Genomic DNA, 23,289 nt, shown 5'->3' with positions numbered 1-23,289 from the left:
GTGTTGAGTTTTGACTAGGAGCATTTCTTGGCGTGGGGAGATTCGGTGGGAAGAAGATGATGTTTAGGTTTTGGTTCACGAGTCGATGAGATTCAATCACATGAAAGTGCTTTTGAGTGTAGAATTTCAAACTGGGTTAGACTTTGTTGGTTGGTCAGTCAGTAGTTCATTTAGTGCTCAAAGGGCCTATTTGAATGTTTGTGAGAGACAGCAACAAGGACACCAAGAGGCTCATGTGAATATGAGGCAGAGACACCATTGAGCAATCCCTCTTCATTTTCATGCTCCCCACTCATTCCCCTGAGATGGGTGATTGTGCTCCTTTGAATCATAGGGCTGCCATTGAAGTTGCAAAAGATTGGAATGGTATTGATCAGATCACAATTAGAGAGCCTCGAGGTGCATCTGCTCGGGTTAGATTTTTTTGCTTTAGCTGAAGTTTTTTATGGTGCTCTTGTATATTCCATGGACCAGTTTTCATGCTGTTGTTTTCATTTGCGTGCGAGCTTACTCAGCCAGAGTCAGGGTATCTGTATTTATAGCTCAGTCTTATTCTCAAAGGATGATATTCATGTTTGGCCTTAATCTAGCATGTTGGTTCTGATGGAAAGTGTTCTTTTTTAGCTCCTCTTTTTTTGGTAAGCAAAAATTGTTTTGTATGACGTCTTTACTGAATGATCTCCTGTGGGAATTTCAGGTGAGCTTACATGGAGGGCAGGTTATCTCATGGAGAAATGGTCACGGGGAAGAGCTTCTCTTCACAAGTAGCAAGGTGTTTATTCTATCTTTATTTCTTAATTAATAATGGCTGATTAACATGAGTGTATGATGCATAACATATCTTTGAAATCTGAAATATGTTTAGTTCTTCTTTATGATAGGAAGATTGTTGGTTAGTGCTGAAAAAATTTGGCAGAGAAGCAGGGCTTTTTTCTTGTCTTGCTTCGAGCTAATGATGGCTTAGCACTGTCTGTATGTGCTGCATAACTTTGAAATATGAAATTTTATTGGCTCTTCTTTATGACAGGAAGATTGTACGTTAATGCTGATAATGTGGACTCTTTTAAGGAGTATTGTTCTAATCGACTCTAGGAATGGTCAAAACTATTCACTCGGATAAGATCGTCTTGTCCATTTACTCTCAGTGCTCAACATGCATTGCTTATGGTGTATAAACCGACACTTTTATCACTACCATGTGATGTTGAAGGGAATTCCCTGTTATATGGATGGAGACTCCTGTTTCATGATGTTTGAACCTTGTATTTGTTGGCATTTCATCCCTGGATTTATGAAATGAACTGCACAATGGAAACCAATTAGCCAAACATGCATGTCTTCATCTTTTGCTTACAAATCTTGTCTGTTAGCTAATTCAGGCAATATTCAAGCCTCCAAAATCAATAAGGGGAGGAATTTCTATTTGTTTCCCACAGGTGTTCTTTATCCGCATCAGGCATATGTGCCTTGTCAAATATATGTTGGCGTACTGACCATTTCCCACATGCTCTTGCTCTTGTAGTTTGGTAACTGTGGATCTTTGGAGCAGCATGGATTTGCTAGAAATAAGGTATGGGAAATTGATGATGATCCTCCACTCATTCATCTGAATGATGGCGATGGTAAAGCTGCCATAGATTTGTTACTTAAACTAACTGAAGAAGACCTCAAATGTTGGCCTCACAGGTATGACGTTAGCTCTTCGTGATAACTTCTTTTTGCCATTTCTTTTTTGTCAGAATCTCCAAGAGATACTGCTGGAACCATCCTTTCGGCAACAATCTACCGTTTTGGATCATAGTGCATCAAACATTTTGATGGGGAAATGTTCTCCTGCCTTATAGTAGGGAATCTTCTCGCAAATGGGATCACCATCTTAGCAGCTAAGAATTTTTTTTGGAAGTTCCCTAGTAAACTCTATGGTGCAGCCTCACTGGTATGATGTTCGCTCTTCGTGATAACCTCTTTTTGGTCAGAATCTCCAAGAGATACTGCTGAAACCATCCTTTCGGCAACAATCTACCGATTTGGATCATAGTGCATCAAACATTTTGATGGGGAAATGTGCTCCTGCCTTATAGTAGGGAATCTTCTCGCAAACGGGATCACTTTCTTAGCAGCTAAGAATTTTTTTGGAAGTTCCCTAGTAAACTCTATGGCGCCTAAAACTGTATAAAGTACAAGGGTGGTTAGACTTTTAGGATAACAGACCTTCCTGTCCCAGTTCTGGGAATAGACAAAAGACCCTGTGGAATAAGTGCTGTTCATTATGCTGTTTCTTTTTATGCTACCCAGAATTTCTTCCTGACATCTTTGTCATAGCACTCCGGGTATGTACTGGACAAGGCAATTTTAGCTACCATGCTTGTCTTCTTGATCACATAAACTTGCTCACATCTTATCTTCCTCATTTTAACTAATCTTGTTTCTGCTTGCCCCAGAGCTTCTAAATTTTGTTTGTGATTTCTGCGCATTTGTGGGCTTTATTCAGGATTTACCGTCATTGATACATAGAAACAGTAGCATTGTAATAAAAAGCTTCACTGTTTTACTTCTCTGTCTTGTTTTTCGTAGTGTCATATTCATATTTTTCTACAGGTTTCTAAAGAATACCAGTTGAATGCAGCATGTTATATAAAATGGCTATTTTTTGGGCCTATCATGCTTGTGTCAAAAGAATGATGAAGCCCCCTTGAAATTATTGAGGGTATGTAAACCAAAAGATTGCCATAGAGGGTTGTGTCAAGCAACATTGAAGAGTCCAAAGTGGGGTAATTACAAAAACAAACATTTGGTAATATCTGTAGCATATCAATCTAAATGTACCAAAGCCTGTTCTGAGCTTATTGCACTTGATACCAGCTTTTATGGAACCTTTTGAGTCTCATAAATTGGTTACATCTGTAGGTTTTCATTAATTATTATCTCATTCAATTTAGTATTTGATGATCTTAGATATTGTATTTGGTTAAAGCTCATGGATTTGTATAATGATTTTGTGTCCATACTCTTCTTCGTACCTGATTGTGGCTGGAAACAACTTGTACTTGGTTTTTTGTTTCAGCCATCATCAATAAAATTCATAAACAAGTCTTCAGATAGGCCCGTAATTTTCAGTAAGGCAGTAATTTTCAGTATAATTTGTATATGCTGGACACAAGGAACACATAAAGTCATTAATTTTCGTAACATACTTATAATATTTACAATTTTCCCTTTTATTTTTAAATAATTGATATACACTTTGAGGTTGTATTTGAGCGCCCCTAAAAAAAACCTGCAGGGATAATACTCCTGCTTTTTGCATTGGCGGGGAGTTTTTCTCCACATTTTTTCAGGAGAAAAATTTGGAACCATGGGGGGTCTGAATATGAATCATGGTTCATATTCTTCTCTGTTTTTATGCAAGATATGTGTTTTATTCTTCATGGTTGTGTATTCTGAGTGTCGTGTATGGCAATTTTGTTTTCATAATGGTTATCTTCATTGTTTCAGTTTTGAGTTCCGTCTCAAAGTGGCTCTAGCAGTTGGTGGAGATCATGATGATAACACGCATCCGGAATGTTGATAGCAAGCCATTCAGTTTCTCATTTTCTTAATGCATACTTTTCTGTTTCGGACATAAGGTAATGGCAGTTACTGCATTAGTTTATACCCAGCAGCTTTATTTATCAGTTTTCTTTTCTTTTCTTTTCTTTTCTTTTTCTGTTCAATCACTAGTGGCAAAATTGAAGTATGATGTCAATTTGTTGTTTGAGCTGCAATATTTACATGGTCCTCTTTTGGAAGATGTGGTTAGTAACTCTGCTTTGAGTGGTCTATTACTTGAAATTACATTGAGATCTATCATCACGAGCTAGAGGGTCATCTTACTATGTTCTTTTTTAATTCATAAAAAAAAGTTTTTTTAATTATATTCAAGTATTCTTTCTACTAGATTGTAGAACTTGTGTCTTATGTTTTTCATACAATTGTGACCCAGTGAGGTAAGGATTGAAGGTTTGGAGACACTTGACTATTTGGACAATCTGTATCAGCGAGAACGTTTTACTGAGCAAGGAGATGCAATAACTTTTGAGGATGAGGTAATTTCTCTTGCACATTATGGTCGTGAAAATGACAATTGGCACACTAAGAACAGTTATTATAAATGCATAGGCACAACACTATTCTTTTTAGAATATTAATCAGTTTGAGTTGTAAAATGTACTTTTTCTAGTAGTAAGATTTCCTTTTTATAGTGGCCTCAGACAAAAAGTTTGAGAAATTTGTGAAATACTTGTATCTGCAGGGTCAATCAGAAATTTCCTATTCCAGATTCTCTGAAATATCACGCCTTCCTTCTTTTTACTGCTACAACTAAGCTTGCATTCAGCACTTATAAATTATACAATAACCTCATAAAGGAAAAGCTGATGGACCTTGGCATACACTGCAGCTGGCTGAGGTGAATCAACCTAACCTGTGAAGTTTGGTATACACAAGCCAAACCTACATGAATTTCATCTGCCCAACCTCAACTTACAATACACCCTCAAATTAAAACTTTCCAAATATATGGATAATCTGAGTGGATGACAGTCTCTAGATCTATCGATTTTGTAAGCTTCTCATTGCATTTTTCTGTGATTGTATCATTAGTCATCACAAAGTTCTGCAGCCAAAAACTGTATACACACATTTGTGCGAGACCTTGAAGTAGAAGCTGTCAGTACCTTTTTATCTGGACTTGAAGGTGTTTTGTTTGTCTTGTATCGCTATGCATTTCCTTCCAACCAAAATTTACTAATTGATACCTTTCTCAGTTGGTGAATGTTGTTTCTCTGTGGCCACTGTGACTTGTGGATTATCAATGGATTTTTGCAGATATGGTATTAGCATGGTTAGAATTCATTGACTGAGTTTGCTTTCAAGTGGTCAGAATTGTGAACCAGAGTTTATACTGGAACTTTTCTGCATGAATGAGTTGGATGTCATTAACATCCTCTTAACAAAGTTTACCTTTTGTATGTTCATTTTTAATGATCACTTTTGTTTGTTTTGAGCATCTTTTAATGAAATTCTAATCGAGAATTTCCTATTAGCTAACAAATTTCTCTGGTAAATGCCCAAAACTGTACCCTGATCTAACATGCTTCTTTGCCTCATCATAGTAAACACACCATCTTATTCTAAACAAAACTTTTTTGGAGTTCTTGAAATTCCATTCTCAGGTACCTTGTATTTTTTAAGGAAATCTCCTTGCATTTGCCAATGGAGTGGTCAACTATTGTCATTTTTCCTTTGGGGTTAACTATTGCTTTTTTTTGGGGGTAAGCAAGCTGGGGGATAACCCACTTGGGATTCAAACCCAAGACCCCTCACTTATGAACTTATGGTAGTGTGACCTAACCATCCAGTTATCTTATTCAATCCTACACAACTTATTGTAATTAGCTCATAACTAATGAGTTTATTTATCCCAACAATTCTTAATATACAGACACTATTACAGGAAGTATCGTCTCATGCAGTCTAGCCTGGAGAAGCTGTGCTTCTGTTTATAGTTGAAATAAGAGCACGTTTTTCTGTAGAGGAACAAGTCTCTTGTTATTAATTCATAGAAATTTGTATATTCTTATTTATCCCATGGCACCTTCAGTGATACATGTTTGTTATTTTCAGATGGACAGAATTTACCTCAGCACACCAAATGTGATCGCTGTCCTTGACCATGAAAAGAAGAGAACATTTGTTATAAGAAATGAAGGACTGCCAGATGCAGGTAAACCATCCATGAGAATTCCTATTTCATGGTTTATGTTCATTTCTAAACTGAGACTCTTACGCAACTGCCAGTTGCAACCAGTGTTGCCGGTGATGATTGATAAACTGCTTGTTAGCAGTGGTACAACTGGTTCCAAAGTGATGCTTTCCAATGGTTTCTTGAGAAAAAATGGAGGTGATATTTTCATCTTCTGCAAATTCATCGAGAACTGAACAATAGTCTGCCAGCATGAGGGTTGGGAAAAGACATTGATAATGTCAAATGCTCCATTATCTGAGGCGTATAAACTTTAAACACATTTGAGTGCTGTAGAAAAAGGGTTTAGTAAGGGGAAAATGGAAACAATCATCAAATGTAAGCATTTTACCATCTTAACTCAGATTTGGGGTTCTAATCGCATGTTTTGTGATTAAACTTCAAAAAGAAATATTACAGAGACAAAACGCTACCACTTTCTCGTGTATGTTAGACAAACTGACGGTCTGAATTATCAACCCTGATAATTTGGCAACTCAGATTATCAACATTCTTTTGCCTACATTTCGAAGTTGACATTCTGCTGCTATATATAGTCATCGGTTTTGTGTGTTACTGTCCAGTTGCTTTGACACTAAGAAGCTTCTTATACTACTGTTTTGTTCCTTGAGTCAAGATGACTGTCTCAGGCAAATCGTTCATCTGCGTCTATCCTTTCATCCTTTAATGATTCTACTCAGTTGTTTAATATCTCAGTTAAACTCCCCAAACTTTGAACTTCACTACTTCATTCATAAATTACTGCAAAGATTGATTTTTTCTTTTCTCCTTTCTTTATAGTAGTCTGGAATCCATGGGAGAAGAAATCAAAATCCATGGTAGACTTGGGAGATAATGAGTACAAGCAAATGGTATGTGTCGATGGTGCCGCTATTGAGAAGCCGATTACGCTCAAGCCTGGCGAAGTTCAAGCTACTGCTGTTGATCAGCTTAATGTTGCTTTCTAGGAGTACCAATTTCTAAAAAATGAAAGAATTGGGTCATGGGGTCCTGTTCTGTCTGCTCTCCCTGATCTTTTCCTTATGTATTAGCCCATTACTTTGGAGCACACTATATGAAAATATAGGTTTTTCACCCATTGGGATCAATTTTCTATTTTTCAGATAAGGAATGGATTTGATGGGTGATTTTGTTTGAATGTTATGTAACTGTCACTGTAAATCTGCATATGTTAAAGAAAATCACAACCTTGGGTTTTTTTTTCTCAGTAGAAACACTCTTGATGGTTAGTGCATGGAGATTTTCTCACCACAGAAAAATCTCATGTGAAGGCATGTCACCAATATCGGCCATTTTCTGAAAATCTCATGTTTTTATGTCTGGATTTCAAAAAACCACTATAATTCTGAAAAAATGCAATATTTTCAAAATATCACCTGTTTTAAAAACAGTGTTTCTATCATTCTATTGTTGCATTATTTAATGTGATATTCATATATTTTATGCAATTTATATATTTTCAATATTTTCTTCTTGTAATTTTTTTAGTTTCAATATATCGACATCTTCCCGATATTTTTTCAAGAAAAAAATTTATTTATTGAAATCCTTTGCTGAGAAAATCCCGATAGTGTGATTTGTGACTATGTGTACATATAAACAATAATGTTTCTTTCAAAAAAAGTATATATAATTTAGTGTGGTTTTATTGGTACTTGAATGCATCGCAATAACGGGCGAATCTCGCTTTTCGTCTTTAGTCAAAACAGAGTTTGTGATGATGTTTGCTGAGAAAATCCCGATACTGCGATTTGTGACTATATGTATAATATATTAACAATAATGTGCAAAAAAGTAGCAAGAAGAATTGGAAAGAACTTGTCAAGATCAAGTTAAAATCGCGATATAACTGAGAATAAGTGATGTCTTGAATTTAGTGTGATTTTATCAGTACTTGAACGTATCGCAATAACGGGCCAGTCTTGCTTTCGTTTTTCGTCAAAACAGAGTTAGTGATGATGTTTTGAGGATTGTCTCGGCTTTTGAAAATCGCGATAAAATCGAGATATTTTCAAAATGTGGCCGATATTTTTTTGCTAGTACGTTGCCAAAGGACGTGAGAAAGAAAACTAGAACTAAAATTTCGAGGCAAACGATTGTTTTTGGGACATGTTTTGCCCTTGTACGAATTTTGATGTCTATTTCTGTCATTTAACTATTTTTTTCTTAATGACAGGGCAAGATTGAACTTCAGCACTAAAGGAAGCCTAAGGGGGCGTTTGTTGCAATCAGAAACACGTGAAAGAGGCCCATTTTCCCATGGAACTGTAACAAACATCCCCATGGGAAAGCACTGGCAGGGCCCCAGTTTTTCATACGGAATGGCCAGTTCCATATGAAAACTGGTCCTATCGAATTACTTAAAAAAATGGAGGCATGCTAAAATAAAAGCTTCTTTTTCATAGGTTTTCTTTTATGGTAACTCGATGCTTGTGAAAACATGACTTTCTTATGATTGGACGTATAGGTCTTCTTTAGTGCCTTTAAAAACATAGATCCCTATAACTTTTGACAGTAGGGTGGTGGTAAAGTTGTTAAAGAAATAATGGTGAACAGCCATCTAGAGGAAGGAAAAAAAAAACAATGGTGAGAGTTAATCAAGAGGAGAAAAAAATCATCCCCATATCACACAATTAGGCACGTGTTAAAGTCACTAAAATACTACTATAAAAAAAATTAATTTAGAGCTATTTTTACATTTATTAAAAAATATCCTATTCAGGTCAGTATCACATCAATTTTTCTGGCGATACGATACATATCGGCAGACGGCAGGCCAATACACACTGATCTAAACAATGAAGTTCATGACACATTCTCGATGGTCCCGAGTTGGAACAGTATTCTCCAACATTAGCTCATCAGGAAAATACTGTCAATCCACTCTTTGGTAGTGAAAGTTTTTTATAAACCGATATCCATTCCCAAACTCTAGCAGCGACGCCACAAAACATCAAACGCCAAGTCACATTTCGACCGCATTGCTACACAACCTTTTTAGGAATGTTACCGACACCAGAATGAACCAAACACAATGTTGGATTACTGAGCACAAAATCAGCTAAAATCTGTGTTGAATTCCTACGATCAATTCATCTTATATGCAGAAGGTTGACAGAGAGAGATAGCTGCAAATTGGCAACAAGCAGAACCAAAAACAGGCCAAGTCACCATGTATGACATGGAAAGAACAGGCCAAGTTACCTTGTTTGACATGGAAAGAAGAGTTTTTCTTGGTTTTCAACTTTAGATATCCATCAAATCAAAGAGTTTCAGATCCCAATAAACCTATTTATTGAAAGGTTTCGATACAAGGTTGATGTCCTGCGTACTATTAGTCAGTATGACCTCAGACAAAAGAAAGATAAAGGTACCCAAAACTTCATTAATTGGTGGAGAGTTGTACATCATTGCAGGAAGGACCTGATACGTGAGTCACAAGTAGGGGCGTCAATGGGCCAGGTTAAACCAGACCTGACCCGCACCAAACCCTATAAGGTTCAGGTATGGTGATAAATAAGTCCCGGGTCCAGACCTGAAGGGTCTGATTAATACATGGAGTTGGGTATAGTTTGTAAAATTTTATACCAGACCCAAGAATGGATTATGACTCACAGATTTTTAATGTAAAAATGATAAAAATAGTATTTTACCAGGTTTGGTTCACGTAGCTCTTATCAGGTCTAAGTATGGTTTCTCTTATAGGGGGCCCAATTAGACCAGAGTCTGGACCCGATACCATACCCTAAAATCAAGTCTAAGTCTATTCCACCAAGGTCTGAACCAAACCCGACCCATTGACACTCTTAGTCACAAGCACGCACTATAATCTTAAACTACTTCAACCAACCGTTTAAGGGTCTCTTAGCTTCTCAAAGGTGCGAGATATTTATTGATCTAATTGAGTCGCCACCCGGATAGAAGGTAGCTTTAAAAGAGACATGTATGATTAAATTCTGGTTAACAATGAATTTAAAAATGATGTCCAATAAAAAAATTACCTAAAAACCAAGTTAGTGTGGCTATTTCTCGAAGAACAAAGAAAAAGTCCAAGGGCATCATTCTGATTTACTTTCTCAAATGAGAGGGAATCTGATTTGTATAAACAGCCGAACATAGAAGGTTAAACTGTAAGAAAGTGACTTTCTAATTTGCTTGAAATTCAAAATTACATGAGACCCCATGTGATTTTGAATCTCAAGCAAATTAGAAAGTGATTATGAATTATATTTTTTGAATGGAGCAGCCGAACACACCTTAACTCTACAAGCAAAACCAAGAGCAAACCTAAAATCATAGATGACCTTAAGACAAGGTCAAGCAAAATCAATCTAAAGTCCTATATGTTTTATTTCAAAATGATGATTTTGAATTGCCTAAAATGTCAAATCTTACCCAGATGAAAAGGAAAGGGCTCAACAGAGTATTGCAAATATCATCAATTGAGTCATAATACTAAAGAGTGCATTCATCTAAAGCACATAATTCAGAACCACATTAACAAAAGTGAATTATTCACAAAATTTGAATAAGCTCAATAAGAACAAGGTTGCATTTAGAATAAAGAAGTCCACCTGATTAGCAAAATTGAACCACTATTAAAAAAATTTATCATAATTCAAGTTTATGTTAACTTTGTTCATAAAAAATGAGCCTCAGAGTCACCTGAATTGACACAGTAAGCTTGCCTTCATGTCTACCAATGTGAAACTCAAGTTGAGAACATTTTGAAAGGATTGCAATCTTACCAATATCAGCCCATTTCAAGAAGCCAAATCGTCTATTTGTTAGATGAGACGCTTTATTTTCCTTTTCTCAATTTATAATTATAGAAACCTGATGAAAACATGTAAACCCCTCCTGAACAATGCACTCTGGATGTCATCAAGAGTATGCATTTACGAGAAGACACAACAGTCAAGTGTGTGTCCCATATAAGGGGATTCAAGGAAACAAAATTGGCATAGACGTTCAATTTGTGTGGCACAAATACCAAAAACTTGTTCTTGCAAAAATGCACACGCACGCACATGTTCATATATAATTATGCCTGAAAATTCTCTTACATCCAATGGGCTTGGTTTTTGTGCATGAAAAGAAGCTTAATGGGGAAAAGGTTAATAGCTTATATAATACACTATGTAACCAACCATTTAAGACATAAAATAGTTCTTAATTTGAAGAGCCACCAAGCAGTGACATCTTCAAACAGTGCAGCAAATGATTATAATCTATGCACTAGCACATTCTACAACCATAAAAATTGTGAAATTTCATCAATATCTTATAATGTAATGCTTCCAAGAGTCCAAATCCTTAAACATAACCTCAAAATACATATGAATGGAAAAAACTATTACATGCTTTAGTTGGATGCATTTTGTGATCTGCAAAATTGGATGTAGCTTGGCATGAAAAGAGCTGATCCCAAATGGGGAGCTGTGCAGAAGGATAACATCTTCAAACTCATCACCTATATGCCCCTCCGTAGTTCCAACTGCTTTGTGTTCTCCAGCAGCACCTATTATTCAAAAGCAACCAGGAGAAAGTACGGCAAGGTTACAACCATTTGCACTTACATAACTACGTATCTACACAATGCAGGAAAAGGCTTACAACCAAAAGAAAGAATATCTCAACAATGACAATTAAGGTATAAACATCAATCTTGATGCACGGCCAACTAGATATCGAATCCTGCCATAAGTTTAACAACTTTAATTTGTTATATTGGTACTTTTTAATCCTTTGACACATGTCAATCATAAATCTTTTGTAATTTTGACATTTTGGATATGTAATTTATTTTATGATAATTTACTTGTTACATTTTGATTTGAATACTGAATGCATGAGAATGAGATATCCAGTGCTAGGTTATGACCTGTCAAATGCACGTTTGAAAGCACGCTGTTGGACAAAAGTGATTTTTTTCCATCCAATGCCATATTTATCTTTTTTAAGGAGCCATTGATGGGGAATTATCGCCCCCGGCAAGTACACCAAAACTGCAAAAAACTGGAATCCACTGACTTTAATTTTGTCTGTTATTAAAAATGTAGTGAGTATTGGCATCGGATCTGAATCGTTTGGCCAACGATTCAGGTGAATCGGCTGATACTGATTCTCAAGTGAATCGGCCGATACCGATTCTCAAGTGAATCATTTTGAATCGGCTAAAAACTAATTAAAAATATTTTGTATCGATCAGAACGTGACACGTGTTAAAAAAATTAAAAGCATATTTTAAAAAATTAATTTTAAGATTTTTTTTACATTTATTAAAAAATAGGCGATTCAGGTTAGTATCGTCGTATCGGCTGATACTGACAACATTGGTTATTAGCAATACAGGAAAATTATTCCTTGATTCCAGCCAAACTCATACATGGCATCACAAACATGCCCTAACTTAATGTATTTGTGTTAACGGCTATGTCACCTGGGTACGGGTACGGAGGGTACGACACAGCAATTCCAAAAAAATGTGGGTACGGGGACACGGATATATATATATCACATAAATACAAAATAAATTCAAAATAAACTGAATATAATCTAAATATATGTGTTATATCTAAAATATATATTATATACCGAAAATATAAAATTATAAACTGAAAATATCATTATAAATTAAATACAAACTTGTATGTATGGAGGGTAAAATGGGGTGTCCGGGTGTCGATGCGTGTCAACACGGGTACAGAGGGAAAATTGGAGTGTCCAGGTACCATAGGTTAACCGTTAACTTGTTGGGCATACAATGAATATAAACATCAATCCTAGAATTATGGCATCCAGCACCATCTACTTAAAATATAGGTAGAGCCGCTATTGTACTTTTATCTTTCTTTCCTAATTTATTGACAAGGTGCACATCTTTTCTTACTCATTCTTTGTGCTTTTTTTTCACTCCTTTCTCAAAACCTGTTATCGAGTATTATCTCGATTATCTCATTCTCTTGTCTTGTCTAAGGTATTCAGGTTCAAAAAGAATGGAAATAATAACACTCATTAGGAAGAGTAGTCTATCATCCCTCAAGAATACAAAAGAAAATGGATACAGACAAATTCCAACAACCGTGAAGAATTCAAAAACAAAGGACAAAGACCAACAAATGAAGAATAAGTAGAACAATGCCGCTATGTGCTCAATCTCTAACACCTTTTATAGTTGTTGAAGGTTAAAGACATCAAACATGGTTTTATACAGCTCCCTAGGCAAAGATAGCACGTCATTTATTCCCATAAAGAAATCATGAGGTGGGAACACTGGGAAGTTTTGCAACAGTAGAATTGCAGATTCTGGCAGATAAGCAAGCATATTTGAAAGAGGATTATCCTGCAAATCTATAAAGAATAGAGGTTTGCAAAAGCACATTAAAGTCCATGGCAATCCCTGTAATGCAGAGCATTAAGAACTTTTCCCCTCCCAAAACACACTTAACAAAGTAAGACTGCACAAATTACACTTTCTGTGCACTTAATTAAACCAATATGGAAACTATCCAAAAAACTTAAAATCACAGATTGTTAATTCTCACAGGTAGGGAATAGGGCTGGTAAACAAGCCGAGATTGGACTGTTCGGGCTCGGCTCATTAACGGTATACCCCAGCTCAAGCTTGTCACGAGCCAAACCGAGCTTGGCGATCCAATTACGAACTGGCTCGTTTTTCTTTAAAAATTTATTTTTAAGTGTTTTTAAACTTGATAATATATAAATATATATTATATATAATATGTATAAAATACATATAATATATAATAAATATATATAACACATATAATATATGTATAAAATATATAATATATAAAATGAGCCTATACGAGCCAAGTCGAGCTTGCCATGTTCGTGCTCAGCTCATTTACCTAAACGAGCTGGCTTGTAGCTCAGCTCGCTGAGCTCAATTTCCGAGCTGAGCTTCTCACAAGCAGAGCCGAACGTCGAGCTGCTCGCCTCATTTCCCTGCCCTAGTTGGGAGTAACCCAAGCTGGCCGATTTAGAAGGACCTGCAGTCACTAGTGCATTCTCACTCACAAATTCAATTGATCTACTACTATTTCAACCGTTTTGGTTCAAATGAGCCTGAGCAAGTATATGTGGGATATATCTTTGATTACAGCATCGACCAAATTGCTGCATCCACTTAGCATGTTAAATGACAAGTCAACTTGGCAAGAGCATACTTTCAAGTGATAAGTCAGTGAATCATCTAAATTTTTCTCCAAAAATGCACATTTGCCTAAGAATAGAACAAAAACAATAATAAATAACCCAGATTATAATGGTTGCATTTTGTAAGATGCAAAAGATATTAATCTTATATGAATATGAAAATTTTCTGAAAATAAAGCACCATAAGGAACCGCCAGCATGACATACTTCCCGAATATAATTTGCCACAGCCTTGCAACCTGCAATTGATAGTTCCATGACATTTTCAAATATGTCCATGGGTAGCTTTGCATCCATCTGAGATATAAACAAGTAGCATCAATATGCAAAACTATCTAAAAAACATATAAGATTAGGCATGAATGAAGCAAGCACTGAACGCAAGCAGCAAATTATGATAGCTTGTCAAGAAAATAGCAATGATAGAAGTATCATTGCATATTATATAACCAACTTCACCCAACCTCAGCCATCCCCAGCTTTATAAAAAAAGAGATAACTAATCATGGAGTACTCTCCTCACAAATCATACTCATTGTTAAAATTCTGCATCTTTCATATATTTTACCAGAATTTAAAAACATAAAGAGATAAGCCAAAAAATACAAAGGAGTCAAAATTCAATGACTGAAATGAGCACAAATTTGGGCATGATTTATTTTCAATTTTTTATCATTCAAAAATTTCTGTTCATATTTTGTGGTATATTAACTTGTATAAAGGATTTAAGATAATACCAACCAAACAGCCATTATGCTATAAACCAGTTATATTACGAAATAGTTCTGAAGACCAAACTAAAATCTAGACCATTGGTTAAAATCTTGCAAGTTGCAACCAAAGAAATGGTTAAATGACAAGAAAAGGTCCTTTAACCTTTCTACAAGATAATGACAACACCAAACTTGGTTCTTCCATGAAAAAAGGATTCCCTATTGTGAAGATATATGAACTTTTCCATCACAGGTTATCGCGAGCAGTGGAACAGTGTGCCTAGTTTTTTCCTGAAGACTTTATTCAAATCGTCTCTTTTGCAGGCAAGGGCATTCTTTTACATTTGGATCAGAAGGCACTTATTAGCTTCTCCTTAACAACAAAATTCTTTTTTATTTTCAAAAGAGTAATTGCCTACTTGTTTTCAGCAAGCAAATCAGAAGTTTGCAGTGCTTCCCCATATAAAGCACCAACTGAATGACATGAAAAACTCCTGAAATCCACTCTTTGTTCCTTAATAGAAGTGTTGTTAAAAATGCGCCTCAAGGTGCAAAAAGCATGCCTCACCTCAAGGTGATGCCCTTTGTGCCTTGAGGCACAGGTAAAAAGCACAAATACCCTAAGACGCACGCCTCATGGGTTATGAGGCATACGCCTCAGGGAAAGGTGTACCTTAGTGTGAGAGGCGCACCTCAGTCAAATGGGGGTCGCCCCCATTTGACCAAGATTTTGGGGCTGACTCTCGACTATCCCTCTTCTCTCTCACCTCTCCCTCTGTCTGCATCTCGTCTCTCCCTCTCTCTCTCTGCAACTCAACTCTCCCTCTTCTCTCTCGCCTCTTGAATCTCCCTCTCTCATGTCTCGTCTCTAAGAAGAAGAAAAAAAAAAGCAGAAGAAAAAGTGCAAACTTGACTCTCTCTCTCTCTCTCTCTCTCTCTCTCTCTCTCTCTCTCTCTCTCTCTCTCTAGTGAGAGGTACAATTAGCCAAATTTTTTTTATGTTAGGCATGTTGGAATTGCAAGTTTCCTGTAAGATAATATGCATGAAAAATGACACATGATTCATGCTAAGACAGAATATATTTGTAAGTTCAGATTAAGCAAATTCCAAAAACCTTGCCCTTTGCAGCTGTTTAGGGCAACTTATGATATAAGACTATTTAGCACCTACTTGTCCCCGTAAGATGTTTATATACAGTTTTTTTCTTTGCAAGTTCATTTGCTCATGGTTTTTTGCTATTGGATGCTTATATTTACATCATCACCTATCGGTTGGAAAGCCTTTGCTTATATTTTATGTGTGTATTTGGATGCCCAAAACAAGACAACCTGGTTTTTTATTGTAAAAAGTAGGAAATCCTAATTTTTATTTAATTTTTTATATATTGCCAAGATATTCCCGAGATTGATCAACTTTTAAAAATCTCTCTGAGAAATACCCTCTCCGAGAAATAACATTTAACAATATATATATATAGAAAGAGAGAGAGAGACTTAAAAATTGCAAGATGATATGTTGTAGTAACTCACAAAATCCATATGACAAAAGAGAAAGTTTAGCAGAAGACCTGGAGAAGTGTGACTTTATCAAGTTTTGTTAGCATTCCAACAGTGACATCGGGGCCTCCAGCGCTATCTTCTACATAGTTCAAATCTGTTGACAGAAGAATCAGCATAACAAGATATGCAGATACACCACAACTGGGAACTATGATAACGACGTATCTATGTCACATGGGTGTGGGTGCGGGGGTGCGGCACTTTCAAAAAACTTGGGTGTGGGGGTGCGGCAAATATATATATATATATATATATATATATATATATATATATATATATAAAAAGTCCAAAAGTTAGACATAAATGACCCTGAGTGCATTGACCGCACCCAGGGTCAGGTTGACCGCACCGGGTGCCACACCCGCATCGCGTCGCGTCGACGCAGGTGCGGCACCCAGTTGGCCGAGTCCCTGTGACATAGCGATGTATCCATCCATAACAGATAAAACATACTTACCAAGCAGAGGAGTGCTATTAAGATACCCAGCACTGCATGAAGTAATAAGATCACGCATTGGGATCCCTGCATCTGCAAGTGCCAATGTTGCAGCATTGATACAAGCAGACCTGGTTCCTGAAGAAATGACGGTATCATCTTAAAGAATGTGAAGGTTGCACACACACACAGAGTTTCAATACTTCATATGCTAAGGACATATTTATGTTACCTCCATCAGCTTGAAGAACTTGGACGAATATGTCAATCTGCCACAATGACACAAGATGCAGCAATGAATAACAGATAGACAATGAAGCTAAAAGAAAAGCTGCTGACCCCAATGACAAAATTTGATGCAACCTGAGAACGAGGCATTAGATGTGTCAGTATGCATGCTTCCATAGTCTGACGAATAACCAAAGAAATTTCTGTTGAGCGCCTGACACAACAAAAAGATAATCGATACTGTGAAAGATAAGAGCGACAATCAAATTCATTAGCATTCATAATCAAAAACCAAAAAAAGGTTGAGCTTATCATGCACAAGTTTTAACCATTTAAAAATCTTATCGAACACAGAAGAAACTTCAATACACAATAGAAAGATAAAAAATTTAATTTTAAGAGTCTAAAGCAAATGTGGTCAATACACAATAGAAAGATAAAATTATTAATTTTAAGAGTCTAAAGCAAATGTGGTTACAATACAACCTAAAGGTCCAAAACACACACAAATTGGAGTGGAGAAGAAAAGAATAAACAAAAAGGAAACACTTGAAAGTTACATGCTCATTTGACTAAAACATGATAAAACTGTAAGATTCTTATCAATGGCAGATGCTTAGAAGTTGACACAAAGATAAACCTATCCCCCTTTGGTTTCCTGGTGCGATCGCCAGTGCTAAAATTAGCCATGCTGTACTCACAACGAACCTGTATGAAAAATGGAAAATCAAAGATGAAAAAAAAGGATGCAAGATAACAGAAGTAAAAAATGAAAGTTACATTTCAAGGCTATATAAAGCCTTTCAAAAAAATGAAGTACAGCCAGTAAGAAGAAGAAATTTACAAGTGCCTGGTCATTGACTTGCTGGCTTTTATTTTGAACCTAAACAAAAAAACAATCTATCCAATTAATCAGCATTCAAAAAGCTTAACCTTTTCACCTATATAACTGCAAAAATTGAGAAACTAACATTATACAGATATATATCATGTTCACATACTGAATCGATATAACACCGCGTGCACGTGATTCTGTCTAAGAAAACTTGCATCTAATCAGTGAAGTGCCCTCATAATATCAGTCATTGCACAGGTAGGAAGAGTGTAGAATTATAGCAAATTTCGACAAAGTATAGTTAAAGCATAAAAGATGACAAACTCCTAAGCATAGATTGAGGAGAGTGTTAAATGAGCTTCAATAAAGTAACAGCTGCTCGTTACAAAACGTCAATTAAGAATTCAAACATTTCTTATATGAACTGGATTGCAGGGCAACAGCCCCTGGAACTTGGCATTTTGAATATCAATCTGAGTTAGACTATTAGGTGCCATTCAATCATCCAAAAGAAAGGACTGCATTCACTTGGTGGGTATCTTAATATGTCTGTCGAACATCAAGTTGAGTGGGAATAATTTTATAAGCTATCAGTTGAAGAAATCATAACAAAGTGGCAGAGATAGAAGATAGCAGTATAAAGGAAAATTCATGGTAAAGACATTGCTAGGGAATGAGACGAGCCACTGGTGGCTCAGCTTGTGCAAGACTCACAAGAGATCGTTTGAACTCATACAACAGGCTCGGCAAGCCAAACACGAACAATAGGTGACCAGCTTGGCTCAACTTGTATGGGCTCAGTAACTAATAATTAATATTTTTTAAATATATTTTATATCACACTGTATAAAACAAATGGTTGAAGTGCTTGCTTTGCAGAAGAGTTCAAATTCTTTTGTTTCTAACTTTGAAACAATGCATTTTTCTGTAAACAAGCAAGCTCAACCTTGGCTCAATAGGCCTAGAGTTCAATCTTATTACTTTCTTGAAACAATGCATTTTTTCTACAAAAATGAGCCAGCTCGAGCTCGGACGCATTGTGAGCCTAAGCTCAACTCGGCTTGCCACAAGATGAGTTACGCTTGAACACCTCAAGCTCTGCTCATTCGGTTAGATCACCAGCCCTAGACATAGCCATGCTGACTTCTTTAAAACACAGAGTAATTTGGACATATAGCTCCAACAAAGGCAGGGTTTAAATGCCTCTTGTTCCTTTGAATCATCTGCTGATACTTCCAACTAAACAAAACCAAGAATAATGCATAGTGTTGTCCACCAAATGCTATTATCATTAATCAAGTGAGAAGAGTGTATGTATAGAATGACATTTTAAAAGCATCATTTGGTGATCATTGTCACTTAGGGGAAAAGGAAAACCCAAAAAAAACACATACATTAGAAATGTAATTGAACTTTGAACATATTTAATCCATACTCTGTTAATCTAAACTAGAGTTAGAGTGTTAAATTTCCAACAATCAAACATGGACAATCTGTCTACAACTACAAGGATTTGGGTTCAAGCATCTCTATAGTGAAACCTCTCTAGTCTTGACAAGATAGATAGTGATTGGCATCATATAACAGCACTTTGTCGGGAAAACAAACACTGGAGCATATTGGTCATGTTCACTTTACATGTTCTCATTCCACCATGTATTCATATTCATTCAGACGTTGCACATCTTCACGCTCAGACCCTCAAATCCAGATTATGGAATAAAAACACCATCCACAGTTAGCATAGAACAGCATGCAACATAATGTCGGTAGACAATTTAACCCAATTAACATGATCAATAACATTGAGAACTAGTTGGTCATGTCTACTCTTGTTGTGTTGTTCCTGAATCCTTGGCTCCAAAATGTAAATAAGCAAAATGCTCCAAATGTTAACTTCAAAGTACTATAAAAGAAAATCATGGAACTAAAATCATTAATCATATGGACTCGTGAATATATATATATATATATATCACCACAAAATGAATCACATTAGTTTTAGCTGAATTAAGTGGACACAAAACCAAACTCTTGAAATAAAATTCACAAAAAACAAAACATTTTCAAACTCGAGTTTAGAAGGAAACACCGTAAACCATGTAATAAGAAGCCGACCCTAATCAACATAAAAAAGTAAAAATTCAAAATAACAAAAAAAAAATCCAACCTCTCTCGGCCCATAAACAGCTGCTATTACTTTGGTGTTGCCCATCTCAAAAGCAGCAGAACTGGGGGAAATCACATTAAAGAATTATTAACCAACAAAAAACGAATTTCTTTCGGGTTAACCTTTAGTTTCAGTTGTGAATTCAACATTATTCTCTATAAAAAGAACATATACTAACTTTGGAAAAAAAGGCTCACGAAAAAAATTAATCATTCAAAAAAATCCATGAAAAAATGAAGATGGTACCCGTCAGCTTTTGCTACAACACCAATCTCTGCACGAATCTGCCTCATCTGAAACTCATTGAAAAACCAATATGAGAGAGAGAGAGAGAAAGAGAGAGAGGGTGTTTAATCCTTACCTCCATCGGACGGCGACCATCCAAACGCAGCCCCTCTGGACTAACATATTCCATCTCTTCTCCAGTGGAGGGGCCAGGAATCTAAACTATGATGGCAACACATGCACGGTGAAAAGGAAAATAGTTACTAATAAACTATATCAACATGTTTCCACAAAAAATTAAATAGTTATTCTAAAGCATTAATGTGCATTTGTATAATAACATAGTTGAATGAAACCTATTTGATTATTTCTCTGATCAAATCACTTAACCAGCCAAAGTTTTCCAAAGTACTCCTAAAAAGATCATATACTAATGATTACTAACAAGTATTTAAGAAATGAATTGAGAATTTGAATCAATTCAAATATTCAAGATATGTAAAGTGAAAAGTGAAAACAATGAAGTTTGTAAAAATGCCAATGAAGTTAATGATGAGCCTCATTGATATAGTCTCCTAGAGCTTTTTGATAATGAAGTCCCAAGTATGAAGTATCAATCCAATGTCTACATTGCAAAAATATTTGAATGGTCAAACTACCTCCATAAAATACAGATATATCGAATACTAAAACAAATAAGGAAAAAACACAAAAAAAATCCATATAATCATAACAGAAATCAAAGATGGAGTCATGATTATTGCTACTTAAAAAACACAAAAAAAAGCCTAATAGAAATCAAACATAGAATCATGATTATTAATAATTGAAATGCTAATTGAAAAAAAAAAGAGAAAAGCACGGAAAGCCCCTAAAGCCCTGCTTCATGTTGTTTGAAATAATGACAATCAAAAACCTAAGTCCAAACAAAAATCATAGATCTCATTTATGCTAGTTGATTAAAAAAATCCTAATATTCTAAGTTTTAACCAAAATCAAGTATTCATTCTTCATGGTTTAATGATAATTGAAAAAGAAAAACACATAAAATCCTAAAACTATAATTTAACATTCACGTCAGTTTTAAGAGATACCAAATCAAAACCCTAATTCTTACACCTAAAATTCTAACTAAAATCAAGCATGTGGAATCATGTTTAATGTTGATTTAAAAAAAACACAGAAATACCTAATTAAATATACATCTCATTTAAAAAAACAAAATAAAAAAACTAAATGCTAACTGAAAAAAAAACACAAAAAATCTCCTAAAACCTAATTAAATACTCATGCTATTTAGAAAAACTAAATAAAAAATTTCAATCCTAACAAACATCACTCATATATAGGCTATTGAAAAAGAAAAATAAAACCCTTAAAATTCTAACCAAAATCAAGCATATGGAATCATGTTTAATGTAACACACACACACAGAAATACCTAATTAAATATTCAACGCATTTAAAAAACCAAAATAAAAAAATCTAAATTCTAATTGCAGACAACACAAAAAAACCTAAAACATAATTAAATATTCATGCTAAATAAATAAACTAAATAAAAAACCTCAATCATAACAAACATAATTCATATATGGGCTAATTGAAAAAAAAAACTAAAATTCTAACTAAAATCAAGCATGTGGAATCACGTTGAATGCTGATTAAAAACAATAGAAAGACCTAATTAAATATTCATGTCATTTAAGAAACCAAAAACAACTAATTGGGAAAAAGAACACAAAAAAACCTAAAACCCAATTAAATATTCATGCAATTAAAAAAAATAAATCAAAAACTTAAACCCTAAGTTCTAGCAAGCATCATTCATATATATGCTAATTTAGAAAAACAAGAAAAACATAACTCCCAAAAATTTGAAGTTTCTAAGTAAAATCAAACATGTGAAATCATGTTTAATGCCTAATGAAAAGAAAAAAACACAGAAATACCTAATTAAGCATTCATCATTTCATCTCAATTGAAAAACCAAAATCAAAACCTAAACGCTAACTGAAAAAAAAAACACAAAAGCCCTAAACCATGAAAAAAAACACAAGAAGACCAACAAGCACATCCACACAATGGTGTGCCACCGTGCAGGAGAGGCCGCCAGATGCAGAGCGCAGGCGGCACGCTCGAGCCCTGAGCCCGACCTTCGGTAGATAGAGAGTGGAGGCACCTGCCAGGTGGACGTGCGGCGGTGATACGGAGCCGGAGGCCAACGCCGGACGTCGAATGGCCGAAACTCGTGGAGAGAGAGAGAGTCAAGAGGGTTAAGGGGGGCGGGAGAAATGTCGCCCTAAGATTTGGGTCGGGCTCCGGTGGTGCCAACCCTGACCCGCCCCTCTAATGTGTATTCCGGGAGAGAGTGAGCACCCCTCCCTACATGGGGATTTTGGGGTCAGGTCCGTCAGGGTGCACCCTAACCCCAATTTAGCAAAGCCCCTGCATCTCTCTAAAACCTAGAGAGATAGGGGACCCTACAAAGGGGTTTCGGGGTTTTAACGGGGAGACGTTCGATTGCAATTTACAAATACATGTCCCAATTTTGATGTATTTATGAATATTAGCTCAACCTTTTTTGGCAATTACATTTAAAAACTTCCGTTAACAAGAACATATTGCAAATAATCGATCTTATATTATACTCAAGGTATGTTTGATAGTTTGTTCAAAGTTGAACGAAATGAAAAAAAAAACATTGGTTTTGTTCGTTCCATAACAACTATTCCAAGTCCAACCTTTGTCTTGACCATACTCAAATGTTATGTTCCAAATGTTCATTGTTTGATGACGATTGATATGTATACATTTTACATTGTTATTCATCTTATTTCATGCGTGATTCAATTAAAAATCGTTTTAAAACCCCATTTTTATTGTTAGTTTTGAGAAACCGCATTGAAATTGAATTTATCAAAAAATCGCGTATTTCAAAGCTTACCCTACGTTTTTAGTATTTTTATTAGTTTTAGATTTTCTTAATTATATTTTAACTAGGTTAGGTTTGAATTAGCCAATATTGATTAATTTAAGAAGTTGTGTTTTTAGAAAAACATGTTTTTCATAAGAGACCTTGTTTTAAAAATTATCAAAAATCTTGGACTATTTCTGAAAAATCTATTTTAACCTAAT

General features: G+C 35.5%; 1 protein-coding gene and 1 pseudogene across 3 annotated transcripts; one reads left to right on the top strand and one right to left on the bottom strand.

Annotated features, from left to right (window-relative positions):
• Nucleotides 1–305: 305 nt before the first annotated feature.
• Nucleotides 306–6,750, top strand: LOC149836619 (putative glucose-6-phosphate 1-epimerase; annotated as a pseudogene).
• Nucleotides 6,751–11,054: 4,304 nt separating this feature from the next.
• RRP41 (3'-5'-exoribonuclease family protein) lies at nucleotides 11,055–22,472 on the bottom strand. 3 transcript variants are annotated; one of them, XM_090007054.1, is made up of 12 exons: nucleotides 22,334–22,472; nucleotides 20,288–20,373; nucleotides 20,173–20,219; nucleotides 19,927–19,987; nucleotides 17,766–17,804; nucleotides 17,562–17,629; nucleotides 17,057–17,135; nucleotides 16,926–16,962; nucleotides 16,715–16,831; nucleotides 16,266–16,351; nucleotides 14,192–14,281; nucleotides 11,055–11,324 (listed from the first exon to the last, which is right to left on the bottom strand). In XM_090007054.1, the coding sequence occupies exons 2-12, from the start codon at nucleotides 20,339–20,341 to the stop codon at nucleotides 11,277–11,279; spliced, it is 726 nt and encodes a 241-aa protein (XP_089863180.1). In that variant the 5' UTR covers nucleotides 20,342–20,373; nucleotides 22,334–22,472; the 3' UTR covers nucleotides 11,055–11,276. The 3 variants fall into 3 exon arrangements, with proteins under 3 accessions (XP_089863180.1, XP_089863179.1, XP_089863181.1); XM_090007053.1 differs by having other exon boundaries at nucleotides 20,288–20,368; nucleotides 22,334–22,462; XM_090007055.1 differs by lacking the exon at nucleotides 14,192–14,281 and having other exon boundaries at nucleotides 20,288–20,368; nucleotides 22,334–22,462.
• Nucleotides 22,473–23,289: the final 817 nt, after the last annotated feature.

This window comes from Nuphar pumila, chromosome 5 (assembly GCF_984573655.1).
Source record: "Nuphar pumila chromosome 5, dmNupPumi1.hap1.1, whole genome shotgun sequence".
In the NCBI taxonomy this organism is placed as follows: Eukaryota; Viridiplantae; Streptophyta; class Magnoliopsida; order Nymphaeales; family Nymphaeaceae; genus Nuphar; species Nuphar pumila.
The sequence above is the reverse complement of the archived record's forward strand: the minus strand, read 5'-3'. Positions and strand labels throughout refer to the sequence as shown.

Excerpts from the sequence above, each read along its gene's own strand:
- RRP41 (XM_090007054.1), bottom strand. The coding sequence starts at position 20,341 with ATGGAATATGTTAGTCCAGAGGGGCTGCGTTTGGATGGTCGCCGTCCG. Across the intron at positions 17,630-17,765 it reads AAGTCAATGACCAGGCACTT|GTTCGTTGTGAGTACAGCAT; the intron begins GTAAATTTCTTC and ends TTTTTCATACAG. Across the intron at positions 16,963-17,056 it reads ATCTAATGCCTCGTTCTCAG|ATTGACATATTCGTCCAAGT; the intron begins GTTGCATCAAAT and ends TCATTGTGGCAG.